The following is a 26179-nucleotide window of genomic DNA, read 5'->3' on the forward strand; positions in this document are numbered from 1 at the left end:
TTGCTGGTGACTATGATGAGTAGTTTCAATGGAGTTGTGGAGGCAAAGTCCTGGTGAGGGTGGGCTCAAGCAAAGAGTTGTACACAAATGTTCATAGCAGCTTTATTCACAATACCTACAACCTGGAAACAATCCAAGTATTCGCCAACAGAGGAATGGCTAAACAAAGGAGCAGAATTCCATTTATAAAGTGGAATATCCAGTAATAAAAAAACATACTAGAGACGCACATCAACATAGATGAATCTCAAAAAAAACGATGCTGGAAATGAAAGTACATACTACATGATTCCATTTATATGAAGTACTAAACCAGGCAAAACAAATTTATAGAAATCAGATAGTGCTTGCCTAGGGACAGGATTGGGGTAAGTGTTGACTGCAAAGTGGCACAACTTTTTGGTACTCAGGAAAATTTTAAACTATTAATAGGGGTGCTGATTATAGGCATACATTTATTAAAACTCATTACACTTGGAATTTGTACATTTTATTTTATATATACCTCAAGTTGTTGTTGTTCAGTTGCTAGGTCATGTCACTCTTTGCGACTCCATGAACTGCAGCATGCCAGGCTTCCCTGTCCTTCACTATCTACTGGAGTTTGCTCAAACTCAAGTCTACTGAGTTGGTGATGCCATTCCACCATCTCATCCTCTGTTGCCCTCTCGTTCCCAGCCTCAGGCTCTTTGCATCAGGTGGCCAAAGCACTGAAGCTTCCACATCAAACCTTCCGATGAATATTCAGGCTTGATTTCACTTAGGATTGACTGGTTTGATCTCCTTGCTGTCCAAGAGACTCTCAAGAGTCTTCTCCAGCACAATTCAAGAGCATCAATTCCTCGGTGCTCAGCCTTCTATATGGTCCAACTCTTTATAGTTGTTTAAAATAATGGGAAGAGAGAAAACAGTGAACATTGACAATCCTTTCTGTGTAGTCTCAATGTAAAGGGAAGGTAGAACTGTGACAACAATGGGAGGTAGAAGTGGGAGTTGAAATTTTTTTTTACTGTAGGAGAAACAATATCCTTTCTGAACGCTGATCATATCTGGACAATGGCTCGGACAGTAAAGAATCTGCCTGCAATGCAGGAGACCTGGGTTCCGTCTCTGGATCAGGAAGATCCCCTTGGAAAAGAGAATTCAATCCACTCCAGTATCCTTGCCTGGGAAGTCTCATGGGCAGAGGATACTGGTGGGCTGCAATCCACGGGGTTGCAATGGGTTGGACAAGACTGAGTGAGTAACACTTTTCACTTTCATGCTTATCATGGAGCAGCAGAGGGGAAACCTGGTGACACAGGAGACGTGCTGAAACAGTGACTGAGGGAATGGCTGTGAGGCACAGGGCGAAGAGCTGGCTTGGTCAGATGTGGTCAAAGTTCACTCAGTGGGAAGCCCGTACATGCGCATCAAGGTTGGCTGGGGAGTATAGTATGGAAACCTGTTAAGTTCTCCTCGGACTGGCTCGATTTTCTTGGTAAAATAGGAAACAAGGACTTGAGCTGGAAGAATGAGGCTTAGACTGCTGTTGATTACCTTAATTTTAAACAACTCAGTGATAGACAATCTTCACATATGTATTTAACCATACTCTAGATGTAAATGAATCTTAACCATATTTCATCATTCTGCGTGAAAAAGTTTACCTTTTCAGGAAGGAAACAGACACAAGATCTTAGAGCAACACAGCTTTGGGTTTTCCCTGGTGCCCCAGTGATTAAGAATCTACCTCCCAACATAGGGACATGGGCTCAATCCCTGGTCCAAGAAGATTTCACATGATGAGGAGCAACTAAGTCCATGCACCACAACTACTGAGCATGCACACTGCCAAGTACTGAAGCCGGCACACCTACAGCCTACGGTCCACAAGAGAAGCCTGCACTCCGCAATGAAGAGCAGCCCCCGCTCGCTGAAACTAGAGAAGGCCCACGGACAGCAACGAAGACCCACTGCAACCAAAAATAAGGGACTTCACATACCTTCCCAGGATGCCTAGTACCTTAGTACAAAAGCAATGCCACATTTTAGGCTAAAAACAAGCAAGGAAGGCATCGAGGAGCCTCAAGTCATGTTGAAAAGCACTGATATGCCATTCCCCCGACTGTCTTTCCTAAGGTTGACAGTTTCGGGCCCTAAGTCTCTTAAAAACCCAGAGGTTAATGAGCTGCATGCGAATTCTTTCTTTTAGGCTCAGAAGTCATTCATTAGCTGACTCTGCTTGAAGCTTGTGGGTAAGGTTCAATCATCTCTAACTGAAAATCTGTCCATTTCTCTACTCTTATTTTTAAAACTTTCTACATGATGCTGATAATCAGCTAGTTTCAACTTAAGATTCCTGTTGCAGAGCATTAAATGTTACAGTTTAAGACATCAGTCTCATAAATATTAATACTGTAATTTTAGGTATGTCTTGGTCAATCCTTGAAGTCTTCATAAATGGAAGGTCTCCATATTTTAAGAAATAGTCCTTATAAGCTATAACTTATTGTGTCTTCTTTGCCATGGCCGTTAGTGAGTCATATGAAGAAATACGATTTCTAAAATATTGCCTACCTCAGGTTCAGTAAAATTTTATTTACTGAAATGAGCAATGTGGTGGAGTTGGCTCTGGCCTGTAGTTCACCAATCCAATAGTAGACAACACTTGACTTCAACTATATCTTACTTACCTAACCTTTCATAATAGGCTGAAACTCCATGACAGTAACTGCATGAGAGATACGCATTTTGAGATATTTCATTACACAGAAAAAGTCTGAATACTGAGACGTTTAGATTTGCTACGGTCCAGCAGAAGCTAAACAGGGCCTCATCCTGTTTTAATTTTTTTCTGTTGAATGCTCTTAGCAGCACTGTTACCGTACTTCCTCTACTTGATAGCATGGGCATGATCAGTGAGATTAGTATAAAGTGATCTCAAATCCATAAGGTCACACAGTACATTCTAAATATTCCATTCTAAGAAGTGATAGGGGTAGAATGCTGAAAGACACAGGTGAATCAGACTCTAGATTAAGTGATAAATAAAAAAACTCAATATTTAAGCAGTATTACTTACTCACCTCCACTGAGAGGAATTATTTCAAAGATATCTGACAGCTCCCTGATTCACTTTGAAGTGTATTCCTAGCATTTAGGGCTACTCACTGGACCACTCTGTCTATGCAATGCTGTACACCTGCAGTTCTGTTTTCTTAGAACACTGCTTCCAAAGTGCTCTGTTTAGAAAATACTGCTCTACCAGAGATGACTATTAAGCTTGGATGAACCCCACGCATTATAACATTAGTTTTCACAAAGGAAAATAGGAGAAAAATGTATTTTCTTAATGGGAATAAGATTCCTGGGACAGAGCAAACTGCTATCCCTAAATGCCCATCTGCCACAGCAGGAAAGAATGCTGTATTTATCACTATAAAGAGCTATGAAGTAGTTATTTTCTATAGCAGTTTAATGGCTGAAATTCTAACCAAAGAGCTAATATTCAGACTCTTACATCTCAGAAAATGTTTAGGTACACAAATTAGGATGTTCCACCCTGGGGAGGCTACCAGGAGGAGAATATCAAAAGAGACACTGGCTGCAAACCCCCTGAAAATCAAGCAGGACTTTTAATGAGAAATCATTTTTGAGAAGTACTTTTTTAAATAGTAAAAACTACTTGTTAAGAAAGAAAAAAAAAATTTAACGTTTTCCGGTTACTTTAAAAATTTAATGGTAAATCTTCATATATGGTAAATCTGACATATATATACTACCACTAGATAGCTAGTGGGAAGCTGCTATATAACCAGGAGATCAGCTCGGGGCTCTGTGATGACCCAGATGGGGATAGGGGGCGGAAAGGAGGTTCAGGAGGGAGAAGATAGACATAGAAGATAGACATAGACACAGAAGATAGCTGATTCACGTTGTTGTACAGCAGAAACACAACAGTGTAAAGTAACTATATGCTATTAAAAAAATTTTTTAAGTTAATGGTGAATCTTTTTACTTTTGATCCATCATCCCATTACTCAAATTGTTATATGAAATACCCCAGATAGAAATTTAAAATATTTTGAGCTGTATTAGCAACAGTACACATTTCCAGTAGTGGCCGGAATCCAAACCATGGTGAAAACAAGCTGACTAGTTTGGCTCAGTGAAAAAAGAAACCATGCTTACGAAGAACGAAGACTTACATTAAGGTCTGAAATACCATCGTTTGATGGGGCTATTTTTCCTATTGCTGGAACTCCAGTTTTCTACTGAAGACCAAAAGACAGCTTCTTTTTGATGTATTTTTTTGCTAAATAAATATTAAATTCTCTTGTAATCTTCCCACTCACTCACACACTACAGTAGTATCTCATAAGGTTGACAATTCTCAAACTGATGTAATGTAGATGCCACCACAGTCTTTGGAAGGGGTCCTTGACTGTATGCTGATGATGATATCACTGAGCAGGGACTAAGTGTTTTCTATGTGCCAGGCACATATAAGTTGTTGAAATGTATCAGTTGAAATGTATACATTTCAGTAGTTTAAATGTATCAGCTCATGAATTGGCGCATTTATGGAGGGAGAGAGAGGTTAAGGAACCTAGGATTACACAGCAAGTAACAGCTGCAGCCAAGGCTTGAACTGGCTCCAGAATTCATGCTTCTCAACACAACACTACGCTGCTTTGTGTGTGTCTTGTTGTGAAAATGAACCAGCTGATGAATGGAAATGAACCATGCGATCCACCTCTTCTTAAAATTCCTATTTTCTTAAAAACGATTCCTTTGCTAGGACTTGTTTTAAATGTTTCTAATTTTGTAAACGGCTTTGGTATGTAGAAATGTCACTTTATAATATTAATGGCTGTTGTATATGTTTATTTGAATGTTTTCTGTATTTCAAACTGGGTCAATAATTGTAAATGACACAATTGTACAGAGTGATAAAAGTATATTAACAGTTACATGTTTAACTTTGTACATAAAACTAGTTTGAAAAAAGTATTAGCAAATAAATACAATATATATACCAATCTTTTAAATTTTTTTTTGAAATCTAGGGCAAATGTATTGAAACGATTTCCTGGGCAGTAGTAGAAAACTATATGACTGAAAAATATTTGCAAAGAGAGAAGCAGCTAAAAAATGGGAACAGAATTATATACAACAATCAACTAAGCTGTCTTCAAATACAGTTTGTGTGGTCTCTTTTCCACATTTTAGTCCCTTACACTTGCTCTATATTATATCCTGATATTCTAGCAGATACAATTAAAACTATTTCTTAGAAAGGAAATTTTCAATAAAATGTGTAATACCTTGTGTACAGTTACTAGTTTCATAAAACAGTATCCAAATAACAATCAATTACTAGTGTTTAAAATTTATAGTAAGAAAATTATTAAAAACAACAAAAGATTATACCTCTGTTCCAAATTTAGGCCAATTTGAATGACTTTCAATACAGCTGAACTCAATGCAGGGATTATATTTTGTTAAATCTCACCGGCCAGACTTTCAAGAATGTGATTACAGAGGTGGATCACGAGGATCAGTTCCCTCTGTAGCTAAATTACCAGATTCAAAGATTCAACATCCATGTGTTCACATAAGCTTCCTCCCCTACTGCCCGCCCCTCCCCGACCATAAAAGCTGCAGATTAGTTGGCGCTTTTGTAGCCTTTTTACTGGAGACCATAAGTTTGAGTTGTATTGTTCAATGTGAGGGTCACAATGAGAGAACGTGGATCTTTCTTATTCTTGTGCACTGTGATCTTTCCTTTCAAGGCTTCACCTAAAGAAGAAAGGCAAAAATTGGGTTTCAGAATTCAAGGAATACAGTGTAGCAGAAAAGCAACATGGTACACTTAGAATTGATACTTATTTTTTGTTGTGAGAATGTTTCACTTTTTTTTAACTTAAAAATTTTCAGGACAATTTTATGTTTAATTTTTGAAGAAAGCAGATCTAATTTAGCTAGCATGGGTGTCAAATGCTTGTGAAAAAGCATAACTATAGTGGTCACTGCAGCGTTGGGGACTGTTTATTGGACTCCTCAATATGAGGCCCTGAGGCATGTCCTGGGCATATTATAAAAAAGACATGGTCCCTGACCTCAAAGCGTTCACAGTTCAGGGCGAAGAAAATAGAGGTACTGACAATTAAGCAACAGGTCTAATAGGGTATGCTGGCACAGAGGACTGGGGATGGTTGGAAGGCAGTAAAAGGCAAGGTTTCACAAGAATTAATTCACATGCTAGCAAGGTAATGCTCAAAATCCTTCAAGCTAGGCTTCACCATTATGTGAACTGAGTATTATCTAGATGTACAAGCTCAATTTAGAAAAGGCAGAGGAACCACAGATCAATTGCCAACATCCGTTAGATCACAAAAAAAGCAAGAGAATTCCAGAAAAATATCTACTTCTGCTTCATTGACTATGCTAAAGCCTTTGACTGTGTAGACCACAGTCATAAACTGGAAATTCTTAAAGAGATGGGAATACCACATCACCATAACTGCCTCCTGAGAAACCTATATGCAGGTCAAGAAGCAACAGTTAGAATCAGAAATGGAGAAATGGACTGGTTCAAAATTGGGAAAGGAGTACGTCAAGGCTACATATTGTCACTTATTTCACTTACTTGCAGAGTATCATGCGAAATGCAGGGCTGGAAGCAAAAGCTGGGAAAGATTGCTGGGAGAAATAACAACCTTAGATATGCAGATGACATCACCCTTATGGCAGAAAGCAAAGAGGAACTAAAGAGCTTCTTGATGAAAGTGAAAGAAAAGTGTGAAAAAGCTGCCTTAAAACTCAACATTCAAAAAATGAAGATCATGGCACCTGGTCCCATCACTTCATGGCAAATAGATGGGGAAAGAATGGAAGCAGTGACAGACTCTTATTTTTTTGGACTCCAAAATCACTGTGGATGGTGACTGCAGCCATGAAATTAAAAAACACTTGCAGCTTGGAAGAAAAGGTATAACAAACCTAGACAGCATATTAAAAAGCAGAGATATTACTTTGCCGACAAAGGTCTCTATAGTCAAAGCTATGGTTTTTCCAGCAATCATGTACGGATGTGAGAGTTGGACCATAAACACTGAGTGTTGAAGAATTGATGCTTTTGAATTGTGGTGCTGGAGAAGACTCTTGAGAGTCCCTTGGACTGCAAGGAGAACAAACCAGTCAATCCTAAAGGAAATTAATCCTGAATACTGATTGGAAGGACTGATGCTGAAGCTCCAATACTTTGGCCACCTGATGCGAAGGACTGACTCCTTGGAAAAAGAAAGGAAAACAGCTACTAAAACTCAGGAAGGTTTAGCAATCTCAGGACATAAGATCAATTAAAAAAATTAATTGCATTTCTATACATGAGCAATGAAGAAAGAGAAACTGAAATAAAAAACAATAGCATTTATAATAGCATTGAAAAAGCATATAATTCTTGAGATAAATGTAACAACATATATGCATCATTTAGTTATATCAAATTATGAAACACTGCTAAAGATGATCTAAGTAAATGAGACATCTTGTTTGTGGATGACACTCAATACTGTTTTAAGATGTCAATTCTCCCCAAAGTAATCTATAGATTCAACAGTCTCAATCAAAATCCCAGCAGGACTGTTTCATTTGGGCAGAATTTAAGTTGACTTGAAAACGCATATGCAAATTTAAAGAGCCCAGAATGGTGAGAGAACAGAATAAAGCAGGAGGATTTATATCATCTTACAGTGTCTTACTGGCATAAGACAAGACACATAGATCAAGGAAACAAAGTTCAGAAACAGACATGCATACATGGTTAATTAATTTCTGACAAAAGAACCAAGGTAATTAAATAGGAAAAGAAAAGTCTTTTCAAGAAATGATGATGAAACAACCTAATATAAATTTGGAAAAAGATGAATATTACTTTTAAATTCAACATGAAATAGTTTATAATCCTAAATGTACAGGCAAAAATATAAAGCTTTTAGAAGAACCGTATAGGAAAAGCTGTGATGTTAGAGTAGCAAAGATTTCTTAACTTAGGCCACAGTAGCACAAAGTTCAAAAGACCTTAAGAAAATGAAAGGACAAACTAGGATTGAGATAGAAATATCAGCAATGCATATATCGGACAAACAACTTGTACCTTATTAAGATTCTTATAGCACAGTGAGATGACAACCCAACCAAAAATTGAGTAAAATATCTTAAAAGAAACCTCACCGAAGAAGACATACAAATGACCGATGAACATATGAAAAGATGCTCAACATCATTAGTCACGAGGTAAATGCAAATTAAAAACACAGCTGTCGCTACATACACTTACAACACAATGACATATTAAACCTTATATTAAAATGACTGCCATTTTATATAAGTGTCGACAAAGATGTGGAGCAAACAAACCCACAACAGTGTAGGAACCTTGAATAGTATAGTCATTGTGAAAAAGTTTGCCAGCTTCTTATGAAGTTAAGTATTTATCATAAGACCTAATAATTCCACTTCTAGGTATCTGCCTAGGAGAAATGAAAACATATGTTCACACAAAAACTTTTGCAAGAATGTTCATATTAATTTTATCCATAATGGCGCCTAACTGAAAACAATCCAAAAGTCTATCAGCAACTGAAAGCCTACTTACATTAAGTCCATACAAAGGAACACTACTTGGCAATAAAAAGGAACAAATTACTGACTCACAGATGCACTTTAAAATATGCTAAAAGCAAAGAAGCTGGAGTATGCTCTGTATAATAACTTTGATATAAAATTCTAAAGAATACTAATGCCTTACTATTATTAATAGTAATAGAATATGTAGTGACAGAAAAGAGATCAATGGTTGTCCAGACTGAAAACTGAAAACTGAAGATGGGATCAAACTTTTTAGGGTGAAGTAAATATTCTATACCTTGAAAGAGATGGAAATACCACACCACTTGACCTGCCTCTTGAGAAACCTGTACACAGGTCAGCAAGCAACAGTTAGAATTGGACATGGAACAACAGACTGGTTTCAAATAGGAAAAGGAGTACGTCAAGACTGTATATTGTCACCTTGCTTATTTAGCTGATCTACAGAGTACATCATGAGAAACGCTGGGCTGGAGGAAACACAAGCTGGAATCAAGATTGCTGGGAGAAATATCAATAACCTCAGATATGCAGATGACACCACCCTTATGGCAGAAAGTGAACAGGAACTAAAGAGCCTCTTGAGGAAAGTGAAAGAGGAGAGTGAAAAAGATGGTTAAAGCTCAACATTCAGAAAACTAAGATCATGGCATCTGGTCCCATCACTTCATGGGAAATACATGGGGAAACAGCGGAAACCATGGCTGATTATTTTTCTGGGCTCCAAAATCACTTCGAATGGTGACTGCAGCCATGAAATTAAAAGATGCTTGCTCCTTGGAAGGAAAGTTATGACCAACTTAGGCAGCATATTAAAAAGCAGAGACATTACTTTGCCAACAAAGGTCCATCTAGTCAAGGCTATGATTTTTCCAGTAGTCATTATGGATGTGAGAGTTGGACTGCAAAGAAAGCAGAACGCCGAAGAACTGATGCTTTTGAACTGTGGTGTTAGAGAAGACTCTTGAGAGTCCCTTGGACTGCAAGGAGATCCAATCAGTCCATCCTAAAGGAAATCAGTCCTGGGTGTTCATTGGAGGGACTGATTTTGAAGCTGAAACTTCAATACTTTGGCCACCTGATGCAGAGAGCTGACTCATTTGAAAAGACCCTGATGCTGGGAAAGATTGAGGGCAGGAGGAGAAGGGGACAACAGAGGATGAGATGGTTGGATGGCATCAATGACACAATGGACAAGGGTTTGGGTGAACTCTGGGAGTTGGTGAGGGACAGGGAGGCCTGGCGTGCTGCGGTTCCTGGGGTCACAAAGTGTCGGACATGACTGAGTGACTGAACTGAACTGAATAGAGTGGAACATACGTTTGCCAAAATTTATTAAACTGTATAAATAAAATGCGTAAATTTTTACTGTATGTAAATACAGAATAAAGTGTTTTTAAAAATGTGATGGCTTAGGAATAAATTCATAGATAAATGGAATAAGATTCATTATAGAGATTCAGTAGATTCTAATTGGGGCATTTTACATCACTGAGCAAGAAAGGAGTTAACAGAAATGTGTAAACATAGTAACACAATATTTCGTAGTATGGAAAAAAAGTTAGAAACCAAAAGGAAAAAGTTGATGATTTGTTTATACAAAAATGAAACAAATTCTATAAAGCAAGATACTTTAAAAAGGCATAGAATGTGTCCCATTTTTACATTCCAGCCATCTTCACCAAAATTTGGCTGTTATTAGAATCCAAGCAACAACAGAAAAAGAACAAAAGAAACCGGTAACAAACAACCACCAGTATCTGACTGCTTTAATTTGCATTTTGGTGATTATCAGTAGTGATGCTATTATTTTAAATGTTTAACCACCATCTAAAAAGATTTTTTGAGCATTTTATTTAACTCAGTGATTTTCTTGCTGATGTGCCCTAAGGATAGTTGCTCTTTAAGTGGCTTTAGACATGTTAAAATGTGGCTTGTTTATAAATATCCTAGTTGATCCTTAGTGTAGGGTCAAAAAGGAAATGTTCCCTGGTGCCTATAAAGCAGGTTATCAAATACTGCATTTCAAGTTTAAAAAATATGTTAAAAAAGAAGAATGTATTTAAGAGGTTTATGTATCCCTTAACTTAAAATACAGCTCAACATGTACGAGTAACAGATAATTAAATTTTCACAGAAGAAAAAATTTTCAGCATCAATATTAAATAAAATATTTGAGAAATTAAAAAGTCTTAACGCTGTCTTATAAGCTAATATTGTAATTTTCGTGTTTTAAAATAAAACACAAACAAAATAACTTGCTGTAATAGTTATTTTGTAACCTTAATTTCAAAATGGAGATGCAAAACAATACTTATTTAAGTTAATTATACAGCACGAAGGGTCACAGTAATAAATCCACAGTTCACACTGCTCCACCCACTTCAATTGTTCAAGCCTGGCTAAAGTGCCAAGGTAATGGCTATAATGCAGTAGAGATAGGAGTAATTAATCAGTGTCAAATAGATATAAAGTGACTGATGTTGTTAAGTGTGTAAACTGGTGAGAGCTGCAAAGGACAGTCTCTATGCAGCTGAGCTGTATCACCTTGTTTTTATCATCAGCAGACGGCTATTAGTATATCACAAAGCAGCTCTGCAGTTCAATCAAGAACAAAACTGATTTCATTTCAATTCGGTCCTAGTGGTTTTTTCAAATTAGTTTCTTCCAGAGCAATAAAATTTCATTCCCCACAAGGGGGATAAATAAAAATCAGTATTATCACTACCAAAGCGTAGAGTTAAAAAAATGAAAACAAAAAAGGATTCTCCATCACATAAAAGCTTACTAATAACATATAAAGAGAACTAAATAGTATGATTTTAATAATATTTTTCAAAGCCAAACCACAAGAAAAAAATCTGGATCTTTAAAATAAATACTGTCATGTAAGGTTTGTACAATAAAATTACACATTATTTTTTAAAGAAAAAGGGGGGAAAAAACCACTCTGAATTTAAACTTTAAAAGTGATCTTTAAATCCTTTAAAAGTATTCATTCTGGGAGGCTGGTTTCTAACTCCCACAATGCTGGGAATGCTCAAATGTTGCAGAGTATTTCTTTGGAAACTATTGTTAGAACTATGTCGTGAAAATAACAATAACAACAACAAACAAAATCCCACACCAAAGCAAAAACACATTAGGTTCATCATCTTATAGTTACCTTGTGCTGTTGGTCAAATGTAAAATTCCTATTCTAAGAAATTTCCTATTCACACTGTCTTTTTCTTTGCTTTCCAAATATCCTGTCTGCCCCCGATGGTAGATTTTGTTGTTGTTTACTAGATAAGTTGTGTTCAACTCTTTATAACCCCACAGACTACAGCCTGCCAGGCTCCACTGTCCATGGGATTTCCCAGGCAAGAATACTGGAGTGGGTTGCCATTTCCTTTTCCAAGGGATCTTCCCGACCCAGGGATCAAACCCATATCTTCTGCATTGTCAGGTGGATTCTTTACCACTGAGCTGGCAGGGAAGTTCCATGGTAGATTTACCATTACCAAAAAATGACTTATCATTATTCAAAATATTAACATGTACACATACACACACACACAAGCTGCATGGAAAAACTGTATAGGTATGTTCACAATATCTTGTTAAAAAAAATCTTGTCACATTACTATCTGGACAGTAAAATAAACTTGACATGCACAGCAAACTGTCATGATTAGACGCTTGGCTTTATTTAATTTTATCTAAAAATTGTACACCATATTAAGTCAAAAAGTAGTTTTTGACTCAGGCTATTTTTCGACTCAACAGTACTCTCCTCAGCCATGCCACAATTTCGGAGAACATCAGAGCTGACAAAATGGGGCAACGAAATACAGCAACTAGATAAATGCCCCTGGCATGTGTCACCCACGGTGATGAAAGGAAGTTATATTTCAATGACAATGCACATTACTGTACTTATTCATTCATTCAGGAGCATATTTATGACATGCCAAATACTGCACCAGATAAAAACAGAAGTGAGAAAAGCAAATAACTCATCTATGAGAACCCCGTATCAGAGCACACTGGTATGTTATAACACAGATATACGTATGAATTATCTGGGAGAAAAAATAACAGAACAGTTAACTTTTTAAGACAATGAGGAAAGAGGTACAGAAATAAGCTGGGTTATAAAGGGAAAAGTGCAATTCATCAAGTGAAAGAGGTCAAAGTAGCTTCCTAGGTAGAAAAGTATCTCAGATAAAGGCAATGAGGAAGAAAAGACAGGAAAACTAGCTAAAAAATGAGCAGTACAGCTGGAGCATATCATGGGCTTCTGTGGGGTTCTGACAGGTCAGGGCTGGAAATGATGAAGAATGGTCAGACTGTAAAGGGTCATGGTAAAGAATCTGGATTCTACCCTGGATATACTGAGGGTCCAGTGAGGGCTTTTTTTAAATTTTAAATTAATTAATTAATTTTAATTGAAGGCTAATTACAATATTGTAGTGCTTTTGTCATACATTGACATGAATCAGCCATGGGTGTACATGTGTTCCCCATTCTGAACCCCCTTCCCATCCCTCAGGGTCATCCCAGTGCACCAGCCCTGAGCACCCTGTCTCATGCATCAAACCTGGACTGACGACCTATTTCACATATGATAATATACATGTTTCAGTGCTTTTCTCTCAAATCACTGCACCCTCGCCTTAAACTTTATTAAGGTGTAGGTTATATATAATAAAACTATAACATGTAAAATTGCAGTTCAATGAGTTTTACTTAATATTTCACTTTTGTAAACTTTCACCTACCTCAAGTATCAAGGTGCTCTCTTATGTTATTATCTAGAAATTTCACAGTTTTAAGCTTTTATGTTTATGTCTATTATCCATTTAAAGTCAGTTTTTATATATTTGGTGTCAGAGAAGAAGAGTCATTATTTTCCTTTATGAATATTCAGCTGTTCTAACACAATTTTCTGAGAAGACTATCCTTTTCCAATTAAATTTATACTGGCCCTCTGAAAAAACTTAATTGACTACACAAAAATGAGGCTATTTCTGCATTTTCTATCACTGTATTAATCTATATATCCATCTTTTATATGTCAATACTATACTGCTTGTGTTAATATAATTTTTAAGTTCAGAATTTACATAGTGTAAGAAGTACAATATGGTTCTTAAAATTGTTTGGCTACAATAGTCTAGATCATTTGTATATAAATTTTAGAATCAGCACATTAATTTCTCTCTTGCTAAATTCACTTACTAGCTCTGTATTTTTTGATAGATTTCCTAGAATTTTCTATGTATACATTATCTATAAATAATAACAGCTTTATTTCTTCCTTCCCAATGGTTTTAATTATTTTTTGCTTCTTATTGCACTGGCTAAGACTTCCAGTTTAACAGTGCTGGAGTGCAGACATAAACACTGGTCACAGTGTATTTTCTTTTTACACATCACTGGATTCAATTTGCTACTATTTTGTTGAGGATTTATTCATGAGGGACATTGGTCTGTAGTTTAATTTCCTTGTACCATCTTTGTCTAACTTTTGCTTAGGCTAATAAACAAATGAAAAGATGCTCAACATCACTTATTATTGGAGAAATGCAAATCAAAACCACCATGAAGTATCATCTCACACCAGTCAGAATGGCCATCATCAAAAAGTCTACAAATAACAAACGCTGGAGAAGGTGTGGAGAAAAGGGAACCTTGTTACACTGTTGGTGGGAATGCAAACTGATACAACCACTATGGAGAACAGTACGAAGATTCCTTAAAAAACCAGGAATAACACTACCATATGACCCAGCAATCCCATTTCTGGGCATATACTCTAAGGAAACCAGAACTGAAAAAGACACATGTACCTGAATGTTCAATGCAGCACTATTTACAACAGCTAGGATATGGAAGCAACCTAGATGTCCATCAGCAGATGAATGGGTAAGTAAGTTGTGGTATATATACACAATGGAATATTACTCAGCCTTTATAAAGGAATGCATTTGAGTCAGTTCTAACAAGGTGGATGAACCTAGAGCCTATTATACAGAGTGAAGTAAGTCAGAAAGAGAAAGACAAATACTGCATATTAACGCATATATATGGAATCTAGAAAGATGGTACCAATGATCCTACATAAATGGCAGCAAAGGAGACCCAGATGTAAAGAAGAGACTTTTGGAGTCAGTGGGAAAAGGAAAAGGTGGGATAATTTGAGAGAATAGCATTCAAACATATACATTATCATATGTAAAATAGATAACCAGTACGAGTTTGATGCATGAAGCAGGGCACCCAAAACTGGTGCTCTGTGACAACCCAGAGGGATAGGGTAGGGAGAGAGGCAGGACGGGGTTCAGGATGGAGGGAACACATGTATTGCCTATGGCCAATTCATGCTGATACATGGAAAAAACCATCACAATACTATACAGTAATTATCCTCCAATTAAAATAAATTCTAAAAAAATAAAACAAAACAGTGTAGGAGTGGAGCAAGTAGACACATGGCCTTGTCTCAAATTTAGTCTGTCTTTATTCAGCATGATGCTAGCGGTAGGCTGTATGGATGCCATCTGTCAGGATGAGGAAGCTCTCTTTTATTTCTAGTTTGCTGTATTTGTCATGAATTGATATTACACTTTGTCAAACTTTTTTTTTCTGCATCCACTGATACGATCATGTAGCTTTTCTTCTTTAGACTGCTAGCATGGTGGACTACATTATATGATTTTAAAATACTGAATCAGCCTTGAATTCTTGGAATAAAACCCATCTGGTCACAGTGTATTTTCTTTTTCGCATCATTGGATTTAATTTGCTACTATTTTGTTGACGATTTATTCATGAGGGACATTGGTCTATAGTATCTTGTACTATCTTCATCTAATTTTTGATATCAAAGAAATACCGCCCTTATAAAATCAGTTCTTTTCTATTTTCTGGAAGAGACTGTGTAGAGTTGGTGTTATTTCTTTAAGTGGTTGGTTTCTTTCACTCAGTAATATGGGTTTAAGATTCCTCCATGTTTTTTCACAGGTTGATAGTTCATTTCTTTTTAGCACTGAATGAAATTTCATCTTCTAGATGTATGGACCATTTATATTTAATAAAATTATCAACATGTTCGATATTGATACAGAGGTCCCTAGAGCTCTTTTTTCTGACTAGCTTCTACCCCAATACTCTGCTCCACAGCTTCTGGCTTCTATTTATCAGTAATACCATCAGAGGCTAATAATTAGTAGAGTAAAAAAAAAAACTCTTGTAACTGAGAATGACTATTTTTTCCTTTCTTTGAAATTTTGTTTTCACAAACTTTCCTCAGGTTGTGCTCTTTTAGGGGAGCCTACTGGACTTACTATTTAAATGTAAGTACACATAATGGCAATAAAAGAAATACAGAATGTAGATGGTGCCCCAGGGCAACATTAGAATCATGCATCTTCTTCACAGTATTCTGAGAAATCAATTACTCAAAGGATTACTGTGTAAAGAATAGTTAGGATTTCAAAATTTCACTAGATATAAATAATATTGTGTTGCAATTAGGTAGGAGAAAATTCAAAGGCTATCTTAAATCTCTCTCAAGATTAAAGCATGAAAGAATTAGTATTGCCTTTAGAATTCTAGTAGTAAGACAACAAACGGTTACAGCGAGGGAAAAAGCAGTATTTTCAATTTTCCCAAAGTTAATCCAAATAGCAGAGTAAAAAAAAGCAAAGAAACATAAATGAAGATGTCTTTGCTTCATGTCAGTTTTGCTGTGCTATAGCTTTCCAGAGAAAGAGAAAATGACACCATCAAAGTTTTATTTCCATAGCATTACAACCTCAAAGTGAAAGAATGACAACACCGCGCTGCTTTACTCTGATGGTGTTTATTTGCATCTACTAAATTCCTTTACGCTTCAATAGTGAAATCAAAACTATATTACAATTTTATGAAATATTTTAAATATGGAGAATGATATAATAACCACTTGTTCAGTTTTGTCAAATCTTGACATTCTGCACAGTTCCTTCAGTTTTTCAAAGAAATAGTTCATATATATGGCACCAAAGCCCCTTTCTGCAATCGTATTTCTATCCTCCTCTAGAGGTGACCACGTTGATGAATTCAAGTGTTGCTTCTTAATTTACTACGTCTGTGTATAGCCTGTTGTTTTACATGTTTTTAAAACTTCATATAAATCAAACTCATATATTTTAGGAATCCTTCTGCAAATCTTTGCTCCATGTTGCTTTTAAGTGAAGTCACTCAGTCGTGTCCCACTCTTTGTGACCCCGTGGACTGTAGCCTACCAAGTTCCTCTGTTCATGGGATTCTCCAGGCAAGAACACTGGAGTGGGTTGCCATTTCCTTCTCCAGGGGATCTTCCCGATCCAGGGATCGAACCCGGGTTTTCCACATTACAGGCAGACACTTTAACCTCTGAGCCACCAGAGACACACAAATAATCTGATGTTGAGTATCTCTACATTGAACTTTGGTGTACATTCAGTTTTCCCACAGTCAAGAGGCTTTCAGTGAAGATGGGACAAGACATACATGTAACAAGCAGTTAAAATAAAAAAGATTCCATAATCAAACTCTAACTTTTGGTGTAAAATGTGTAGAAATATAAGAACTATAGGTGCTCATGTAAGTGAACAATCAGTGAGATGTAAAACAAAGGGATGCAGCACCGGGTCAGCCTGTAAACACTGTGCAAGATCTGAGGAGGCAGACCCGGTGCAAAGCATTCTAAACAAACAGACTTTGAATATAATAACTACTGAATGACAGTCTCCTTTAATTTACACTTTACTTCTATTGGTGATATTTCTGTTTAGTCACTCGGGAAATTAAAACATTTTCTTTTAGTTATAGTTTCAACTTAGTATATACTAGTTAATGCTTAACGAAAAATTTTCTGAATTACTGTGTAGTACTCAACATAAGAGCTACACAATGGCATTGTAACTGGCAGACATCAGATTCAAATAAAAGTTTTCTTTAACTTACTTATGTAATGAAATGATATGCTACCTAAACTTTATGTACATGGTAAACTCTTAAGAACTACTTACCTTAGTATGCTACATTGCTTCAAATACAGTGGGCACAGAAAAAGTGGTTGTAGAATGGATGAATACTGTTTATTTCAGAATGAGTAAGACACCCACCCCTCTTTCTTTCTTACCTGCTTTAACTGAAAATGGCTTTTCCAATAGAAATATTGTTTGCTTCCAGTGTGTTTTGGTGCTCAGCGGGCCCGTAGAAAACACAACCTGCATTGGCAGAGTTCAAAAATGTCTGATGAAGTACAAGACTTTTAATATCACGGTACATTAATTTACTACATCAAATACAAGCTCCAACTACTCACAAAAGCAAAATGCTTATGATCAAACACCTTGGGGCACGAAAATAAAATACTTGCCTAGTTATGAGATACTTACCTTGTTGTGGCAATTCTTCTCAAAATATATATCGAAGTAGCCAGCAATTGCCTGTTTTTTAAAAAGAAGTAATATAAATAATTATTAAGCTAATCATGTAACAATTGATTTCATGGTCTTTTAAGTCACGGCAAGTAAGAAACCATTTCAAAGATTAGACATTCTTAAACAAATGGCAGGTCACTATTTTCTCTAGAAAAAAAGATGTTAAAAATAAAGTAATGTAACTTGGCTTTCCCCCATATAAAAAAGATAATAAGGGTAACAAGGCTAATCAGATACTCAATATGTGTTCAATTAGAGAAATGACAGTGCTGGACCACTGAAAAGTGAGACTCTACATGGAGCGAGGCTCATCCGGTCCCTTACCCATCCAGACTCTCCCACTGAGATGCTGCCAAATGAGTCTCATACAGCCGCAGCAGTGTGAGACAGCCCAGGAGAGACCAGTAGAACTAGTACTGAACTAGACTAGCAGAACAGTCCAGACTATAGAAACACAGACAAATAAATCTATGTGATTTTGACATCAAGCCACTAAGTTTTGGAGTGGTTTGCTACACAGAAATAAATAACTGACACATACTCTTTTGTACAAACCCAGTTCATTTCATTTCTTCTGATTTAATTCATCCAATTTTAAAGCAAAGTAGTATGATTATGTTTGTGATGAGATAAATGAAAATTTTAAATATTACATATTTTGTTTCTGAAAATAAAAATTACACCATTCAAATAAAACTTATGTTTTAGGTATATACTCCCAAAGAAGAAATCTGATGTAACTCTTAAGGTTCACTGTAATAGCATAAAAGGCTGCTAGAAGAAATGAATATGTTCAATCAAATAAAATTTTAATTTCTTTTTGTGTAAAATTTAAATGATACCATTCCTTTTTCTTTTACTAGTGGGACAGGCTTGACTCAACCTATTTTAAAACTGGCATTAAATAAAGCTTATAAAGTGTAAAAGTTAGAAACTGATTATCAAAAAGTCATATAAAGCTAATTTGTGTACTTTCCTGCTTTTGTTAAAAACGTGGAGTTTTACTGATTCCACAGGGTTAATGCAGATTGAGCCCAAACCAAATTCAGTATTTAACCTTGAGGTTCATTATGCTTCAGATACCAAGAGAGAATCAAAATACTATTTATAATTCTGTCAAACAGAAAAAACCATGTAAGTCTCAAACCAATTCTTAAACTGCGTTCCTGCAGGAGAGAACTCCAAAACAGAACAGCACACTCTCAAAGAACAGAAATGAGGTTTGAACCACTGCCTGCTGAGACACTGCTGACGGAACTTATGTTCTGACTTTCACTGGACTGACTGCCTGTTAACACCAAACATCAATATGGTCCAGATTAAGTCAGCAAAGAGTCCACAATATCCAGGATACAATGCAATACTACTCAGCATACAAAGTCCAGGAAAATGGAACCAACTGTCAAGAGGAAACAGTCAACAGATGTCAGTGCTGAGATGACCCAGATGCTGAATTATCAGACAAAGACGTAGACCAGAAACTATAACTATGGTGGTATGAGTTAACAGCAAAGCCACAACAGAGACACACTGAAATAAATCAAAGAGAAATTCTCAGTGGAGGAACAGAAATGACAAAAAGGGAACCTAAAGGGAATTTCAGAACTGAAAAACACAATTAACCGAAACAAAAAACTTCCTAGGCTGAGTTGCAGAATGGAGAAGACACAGGGAAAAAAGTCAGTGAATCTGAAGTGAAACCAATTGAAAGGAACCAATTTTAAAAAACAAGGGGAAAAGACTGAAAATAAAATGCCCAGAGACTAAGGGACCTATGGAGCTAACAGACATCTGACTGGAGGTCTAGACTGAAAAGAAAAATATGATAGAACAGGAAAAAAAAAACCCAACACTTTTAAAATTCTATATCCGGAAAAATATCCTTTAGAGAATGAAGGATAAAAATATTTCCAAGTGAAGGAAAATTAAAGAATCTATTGACAACAGGCTTTTTAGAAGACATTTTAAAGGAAGTTCTTTAGGCTGACAGGCAATTATACTGGAAGGAAACCTGAAATATCAAAAATAAGAAAACAACAGAAATGATAAATAGTTGGATAACTATAAAACACTACGTTCCCCCTCTGAATTTCTTTGATACCTATGATTATTTAAGGCAAAAAATTATAACATCATCTGGTGGGGTTTTCAATGTAAGCACACATAAGCACAAAACTCAGTGCAGGGGCTAGAGGGCAGGAGGAAGAATGAAATCTAAACCATAAATAATGTCTATAAAGTCTGCAAATAAAGAAGGCTCTTCAAGCAGCATACACAAGGCAGAAACTTAATACAAGAAAAATTTTAATTTTAGTATCAAAACTAAAAGATAGAGATGAGAGAATATTTGCCATACATATAACAAATGGTCACTGTTCTTTGTACACTCAGTTCAGTTCAGTCGCTCAGTCGTGTCCAACTCTTTGCAACCTCATGAATTGCCGCACTCCAGGCCTCCCTGTCCATCACCAACTCCCAGAGTTCATCCAAACTCTTGTCCATCGAGTCAGTGATGCCATCCAGCCATCTCATCCTCTGTCGTCCCCTTCTCCTCCTGCCCCCAACCCCTCCCAGCATCAGTCTTTTCCAATGAATCAGCTCCCTAAGCTACTACAAATTAGTAAAACAGCAATGCATCAAAAGAAGCTAACAAAAGACAAAGCAAGAGAATTACAAAAGAAAAACAAATGATTAATAGACATATTAAAAAAAAGTTTCACCTACTTAGAAAAAAATAAGTAAATTAAGACAACTGGATACAATTTTCTTTGATTGTGTTTTTTAAATGACATTATTCACAGTTGGTGGAGAAGGCAGCATTCATGCTGGGAAAATAAATGAAATAACTTTTCTACGGAAAATAACTAATACATATTAAAAAGAAATCAGATGCAAAATAGCACACATGATATGACTCAATTTATATACAGAAATCCAAAAATAGCAAACTTAATTCATAGTGTTACAAGTCAGAAGAGGAGTTATCCTTACAACAAGGATAGAAACTGGAAGGGGTTAGGGTTTCTAGTAATATTCTGTTTCTTAAGTTGAATGCTGCGTATATACACCTGAGGGAAAAATCACTTTGTGTAATTCTGTTAAACTATACTTATGACTTGTGTACTTTTCTGTTTTCGTTCACTCAACTAAGATTTTTTACAATATAATACTGGTTGATCCAGTAATTCAAAACTTCCACAAAGTTATTCTAAGGAAATTATTAAGTATGCTTGCAAAGATTTAACTATGTCAGTTTTAGCCCAAATTTTCAACAACAGGTAATCAGTTAATAAATCACAAAATCTACAAATAATAGAATACTATTTGGCCATCAAAAGTAAACCTACAGATAAGTATTTACTGATTTGGAAAAAGAGTTGTGGTATACTATTAAGAGAAAAGAATAATATGTATTTATTTGGGGCACTTATTCTGTGTTACACAAATGTGAATATATAACTATCTGGAAAGATTTGACCAAGCTATTGAAAGTAATAGATAGATTTGGAATATCGATATTCTTCATGTTTATCTATCCATTTCTCACAAATATGGAGAACTGTGGTAAGTTATTTTTAATAGGACTTGAGCTAAATAATCCACAGCATTGCATGGAGAGGCATTCAATTCAGCTGTTATCTCTGATTATTTCCCTTAGTGACTCAAAAAAATCCGTCCTCTCTGTACCCCAAAGGCTAGGGCAGTGTCTAACATGTAAAAGGAACTAAACTGATTTAAAGAATGACAAGTTTTACCCAGCTAGTAATTCTAGAAAAATAACATTTTCCAGGGCTTCCCTGGTGACTGAGATGGTAAAGAATCTGCTTGCAATGCAGGAGACCTGGGTTTGATCCCTGGGTCAGGAAGATCCCCTGTGGAAGGGAATGGCCACCCACTCCAGTATTCTTGCCTGGAGAATTCCATGGATAGAGGAGCCTGGTGGGCTACAGTCCACAGATCACAAAGAGTTAGGTATGACTGAACGACTAACACACACATTTTCCAATGAGGAGAGTAGCAAAAGTGAAAGTTTAGTCACTCAGTCATGCCCGAAACTTTGCGACCCCATGGACTGTAGACTGACAGGCTCCTCCGTCCATGGGATTTTCCAGGCAAGAGTACTGGAGGGGGTTGCCATTGCCTTCTCCAGAGGATCTTCCTGACCCAGGGATCGAACCCAGGTTTTCCACATTGTAGGCAGACACTTTACCGTCTGAGCCACCAGAGAAGTCCCTAAAGTTGCAAGTAGAGAAGAAAAGATGCAAATGGGAAAGTAACAGCAATAGAAATTACTGAAACCCTCTCTATATGTATATATATTTTATTATAAAATCGTTGAAAAATGATAAATTTTATTTGTATTGGTTTGTATTAATTTTTATTGAAGAATAGTTGCTTTACAATGTTATATTTGTTTCTGCTATACAGCAAACTGAAACAGTTACATGTATACATATATCCCCTCTTTTTGGATTCCCATCTCATTTAGGTCTCCACAGAGCACTGAGTAGAGCTCCCTCTGCTATCTAGTACGTTCTCATTAGTTACCTATTTTATACATAGTGTATACACGGGGATGGGCTTTCCAGGTGGCTCAGTGATAAAGAATCTGCCTGCCAGTGCAGGAGATGCAGGTTTAATCCCTGGGACGGGAAGATTCCCCTGGAGTAGGAAATGGCAATTCACACCACTGTTCTTGTCTAGATAAGCCATGGACAGAGGAGTCTGTCGGGCTGCAAAGAGTCGGACATGACTGAACAACTGAGCAAGCACACAGTGTATATATTAAAACATTATGAAGACTTCTAAAGATTTTAGTAAGTGGGTTCTAGAGGGAGAGGGTTACTTTATAATTATTCTTTAAGTTATACATATGTTATATCCTCTATGTTACCAAAAATGGAAGTGAAGAAATAAAAACTTCAGTGACCTAATAAAACCTTTCGTGAAAACAACAAATTTGGGCTGAAAAGCAGCTGTTACGACGTTATCAGAAAATGCGACCAGAGTTTGAAATACATAAACTATATAAAGAGAAATGACCTATTTAACTCTGGTTTAAAAAAAAAACAAAACAGGCTGGTAATGTTAATATAACAGAACATTACAGAACTATAATCATGGAGTATAGGTTTTAATGAACACAAGAGGCTGATACACAAGTTTACAAACAGTTAAAAAATAAAAAAGATCTGAGAATATAAAGGCATTTTAGAATTGTCTTTCAATCCCTAAATATAATTTCTATGAAATTTAGTTCTCAAAAAAGAAACTAACCTTCCCGCAGATACCCAAAAATACAGTGAAAGAAATACTGGATAGTTTAGCATAACCAAAAAACAAATAGTTTATAAACCCAAAGACAAACAAATAAAATAAGAAAGAAAAATAGAAGACATATCTATACCATAGTTCCCTGTGAAGGACATTATAGGATCTCCAACTCTTCATGCAGATCTACCTTCCTAATGATGTTTGCTTAAGGGTAGTGTTAAGATCAGTTCCACTGCAAACATTAAGCAGAAGCATAAGAAGTCAGGAAAAAATTCACCTGGGATTTAAAATCACATGCACATAATGTACTCATCAGAGAACTAAATGGTATTTACCCTCTAATACAAGCAATGCCTAGAATGACACTGTAAGGAAAGAGCTTTTTCTTCTTTTTAATAAAGTGATTCTTGATAATTACATCATATAAACTAGCTGAACTATGATCACTGTATTTATTTCTGCAAAGATGTTATAAACAGTCATATATGTCAGATGATTTGGGGACAAAACTATTCATTTCACTGCAGAATATAAACATGCAAATGTTTTTCAATTACAGTTTAACCTCCTTGTTACCATCACTTTGACATGATATCTCTAGGTGTTTTAAATGTTAATTTCAATGAACTCTGTGGAAGTCATTCAAATACAAGAATAAACAACCAGCACAGGAAATTGAAAATGATGCTGAACAGGTAATGGCAATAAATAACTGGAGCACATCTTGACATGTGCTTAAAAAAGGTCAGATAGATTGGAAGACCTGGCCACAGAATGAATTTCCCTTTTGTTCCATATATATCTCTAATTAGGGGCAAGGGGAATGCTAAGGAGAGAAATAAGCTTTGAAATTAAGTATCTATAGGAGCTAGGTTAGTTTGCAAAGGCAAGGTCACAATGAAATAAATAAAACTCACTGCCTTATACCACAGGCAGAAAAATACAGGTATAAAGTCACTAAGACTGAGAGAAAGTTAATGGTAATTAAGAACAACAGTGATAATGACATAAACAAACAGAATGAAAGGAAAATATATGCATACAGTAAATTTCTGGGATAGTTTGATCATGCTTATAATTTGGTGAGAATCTTCCATAATTACTCTGAAGTACATAGGAAAATAATACTGACATGTAGCTTTATTGTGCATCTTAAATATTCCGAAGTATTACAAGAGAGTTTCAGAATGAGCTATTTGTTTCTGCTTTGTGGATTTCACAAATCATTTCATGTGTACATTGAACCATTTTAAAAATCTGTTTTAAACTACATATTGTTTTTTCATCCCATACATACAAAGTAGGATATGATACATGCTCATTTGAAGAACAATGATATGGAATAAAAATGAATTGCTTTCTCATGTATTTTAGTGTGATGAGTATTTCTTTAAAGAGGACATATCTTGTGTGTATATAACAGGATGGCAGCCAATGAAGTGAGATCAGGCTAGACCTTATGAGGAAGAAGGAAATTAAAAATTATCATTATCACTATCACCTGCAGGGAGTAATTTATCATTTCTGTTTTTCACTGGTATCATGTTCCAGCAGCGTGTGGTTACAGCAGATACAATTAGGCAGCTGGCCACAGAAATAGGAGGATAATGTGCTTTTGATGGAGTTTATCCAAGCATGGAGATTGAGTGCTTGTAATCCATGCAGCAGAATCACTATAACAAAAATACAGTTCATTTTTTGTTGGAGCATTTCTTTCAAAATCTTAACATGGAATTCAAACACTAACTGATGATGAGTCTGAAGCAAGTAAAGCAAGAGTAAGAAGATAATGCGTAAAAAAGATTATACATTTTAAACTTACATCACTGTCTATAAACCAATCAGATTGAGAATACAAATACAGGCCATAAAAAGCTGCTGCATAAAGAGCATGAACTCTGCTGGTGATAAGTGGTATTTAAGAAGACATAACCAAGAAAATGAAAATTACATACTACATTATTCTCCCAATATTAACTATAGCTTAAATTATAGACTCTTCCCTCTTCAATTAATTTTCTATTTTATCCCAGGAGGAAATTTGCATCTTTTCTTTCTTTCATGATTCCTCTAGGGAACAATACACGTTAAGTACCATGTACTTCTCAAGGGGTATCACCAAACTGAGTATTGTTTAGAAATAGATCAAGCAATATGGAAAGCATCTAAACAGACAATAGGTTTAAGAATATTTTTAAAAGGTACTTTTACTAAAAAAATTCAACATAAATCATTTTTGATCTACTAAAATATTCCCAAAGTACAACTGAAATTCCTTTAAAATTTACTAAGATTGCTCCCTTGTAGTTTACCTACAAAACTACCTACAAAGGCAGTTTTAGAGAGCAGAAGGGATCACTGCTTCAGAGACTAAAACATAGGTACTTGAATTCTGACATTTCATAAATCAATAGCTTATATGGCCTTACTCCTCAACATTTCTTCCTAGCTAGAAACACAAGATACTATTAATTTATACAGTCAATGATGTAACTAACCTAACAATATATAAGGTGCGTCATATGTTGATTTGATACACTTACATACCGCAAAACGATTACCACCAGAGCATTAACTAAACCTCCATCATGCCACATGATTATCACTTTTCTTTTGCAGTGAGAACATTTAAAATCTACTTTTCATAATCTTCAACTATATAATATAGCATCGTTAACTACGGTATAATCAATTTGATGTACAATGGAGCCCCAGAACTTACTCAACTTCTAACTGGAAGTCTGTACTCTTAACCAACATTTCCCCATTTTTCCCAGTCCTCCACCCACTGGTAACCACCATTCTGTTCT

At 36.0% G+C, this 26179-nt stretch overlaps 1 protein-coding gene across 1 annotated transcript in view; it reads right to left on the bottom strand.

Annotated features, from left to right (window-relative positions):
* Positions 3972 to 26179, bottom strand: part of PRMT3 (protein arginine methyltransferase 3) — a 135797-nt gene continuing 113589 nt past the window's right edge. The window contains exons 14-16 of the mRNA XM_018043427.1: positions 18051 to 18101; positions 17792 to 17879; positions 3972 to 5784 (exon numbers count right to left, since the gene is read on the bottom strand). Coding sequence (XP_017898916.1) covers positions 5675 to 5784; positions 17792 to 17879; positions 18051 to 18101 — 249 coding nt within the window. The 3' untranslated portion in view covers positions 3972 to 5674. The remainder of the gene's footprint in view (positions 5785 to 17791; positions 17880 to 18050; positions 18102 to 26179) is intronic.

This window comes from Capra hircus, chromosome 29 (genome assembly GCF_001704415.2).
Source record: "Capra hircus breed San Clemente chromosome 29, ASM170441v1, whole genome shotgun sequence".
NCBI classification, from domain to species: domain Eukaryota; kingdom Metazoa; phylum Chordata; class Mammalia; order Artiodactyla; family Bovidae; genus Capra; species Capra hircus.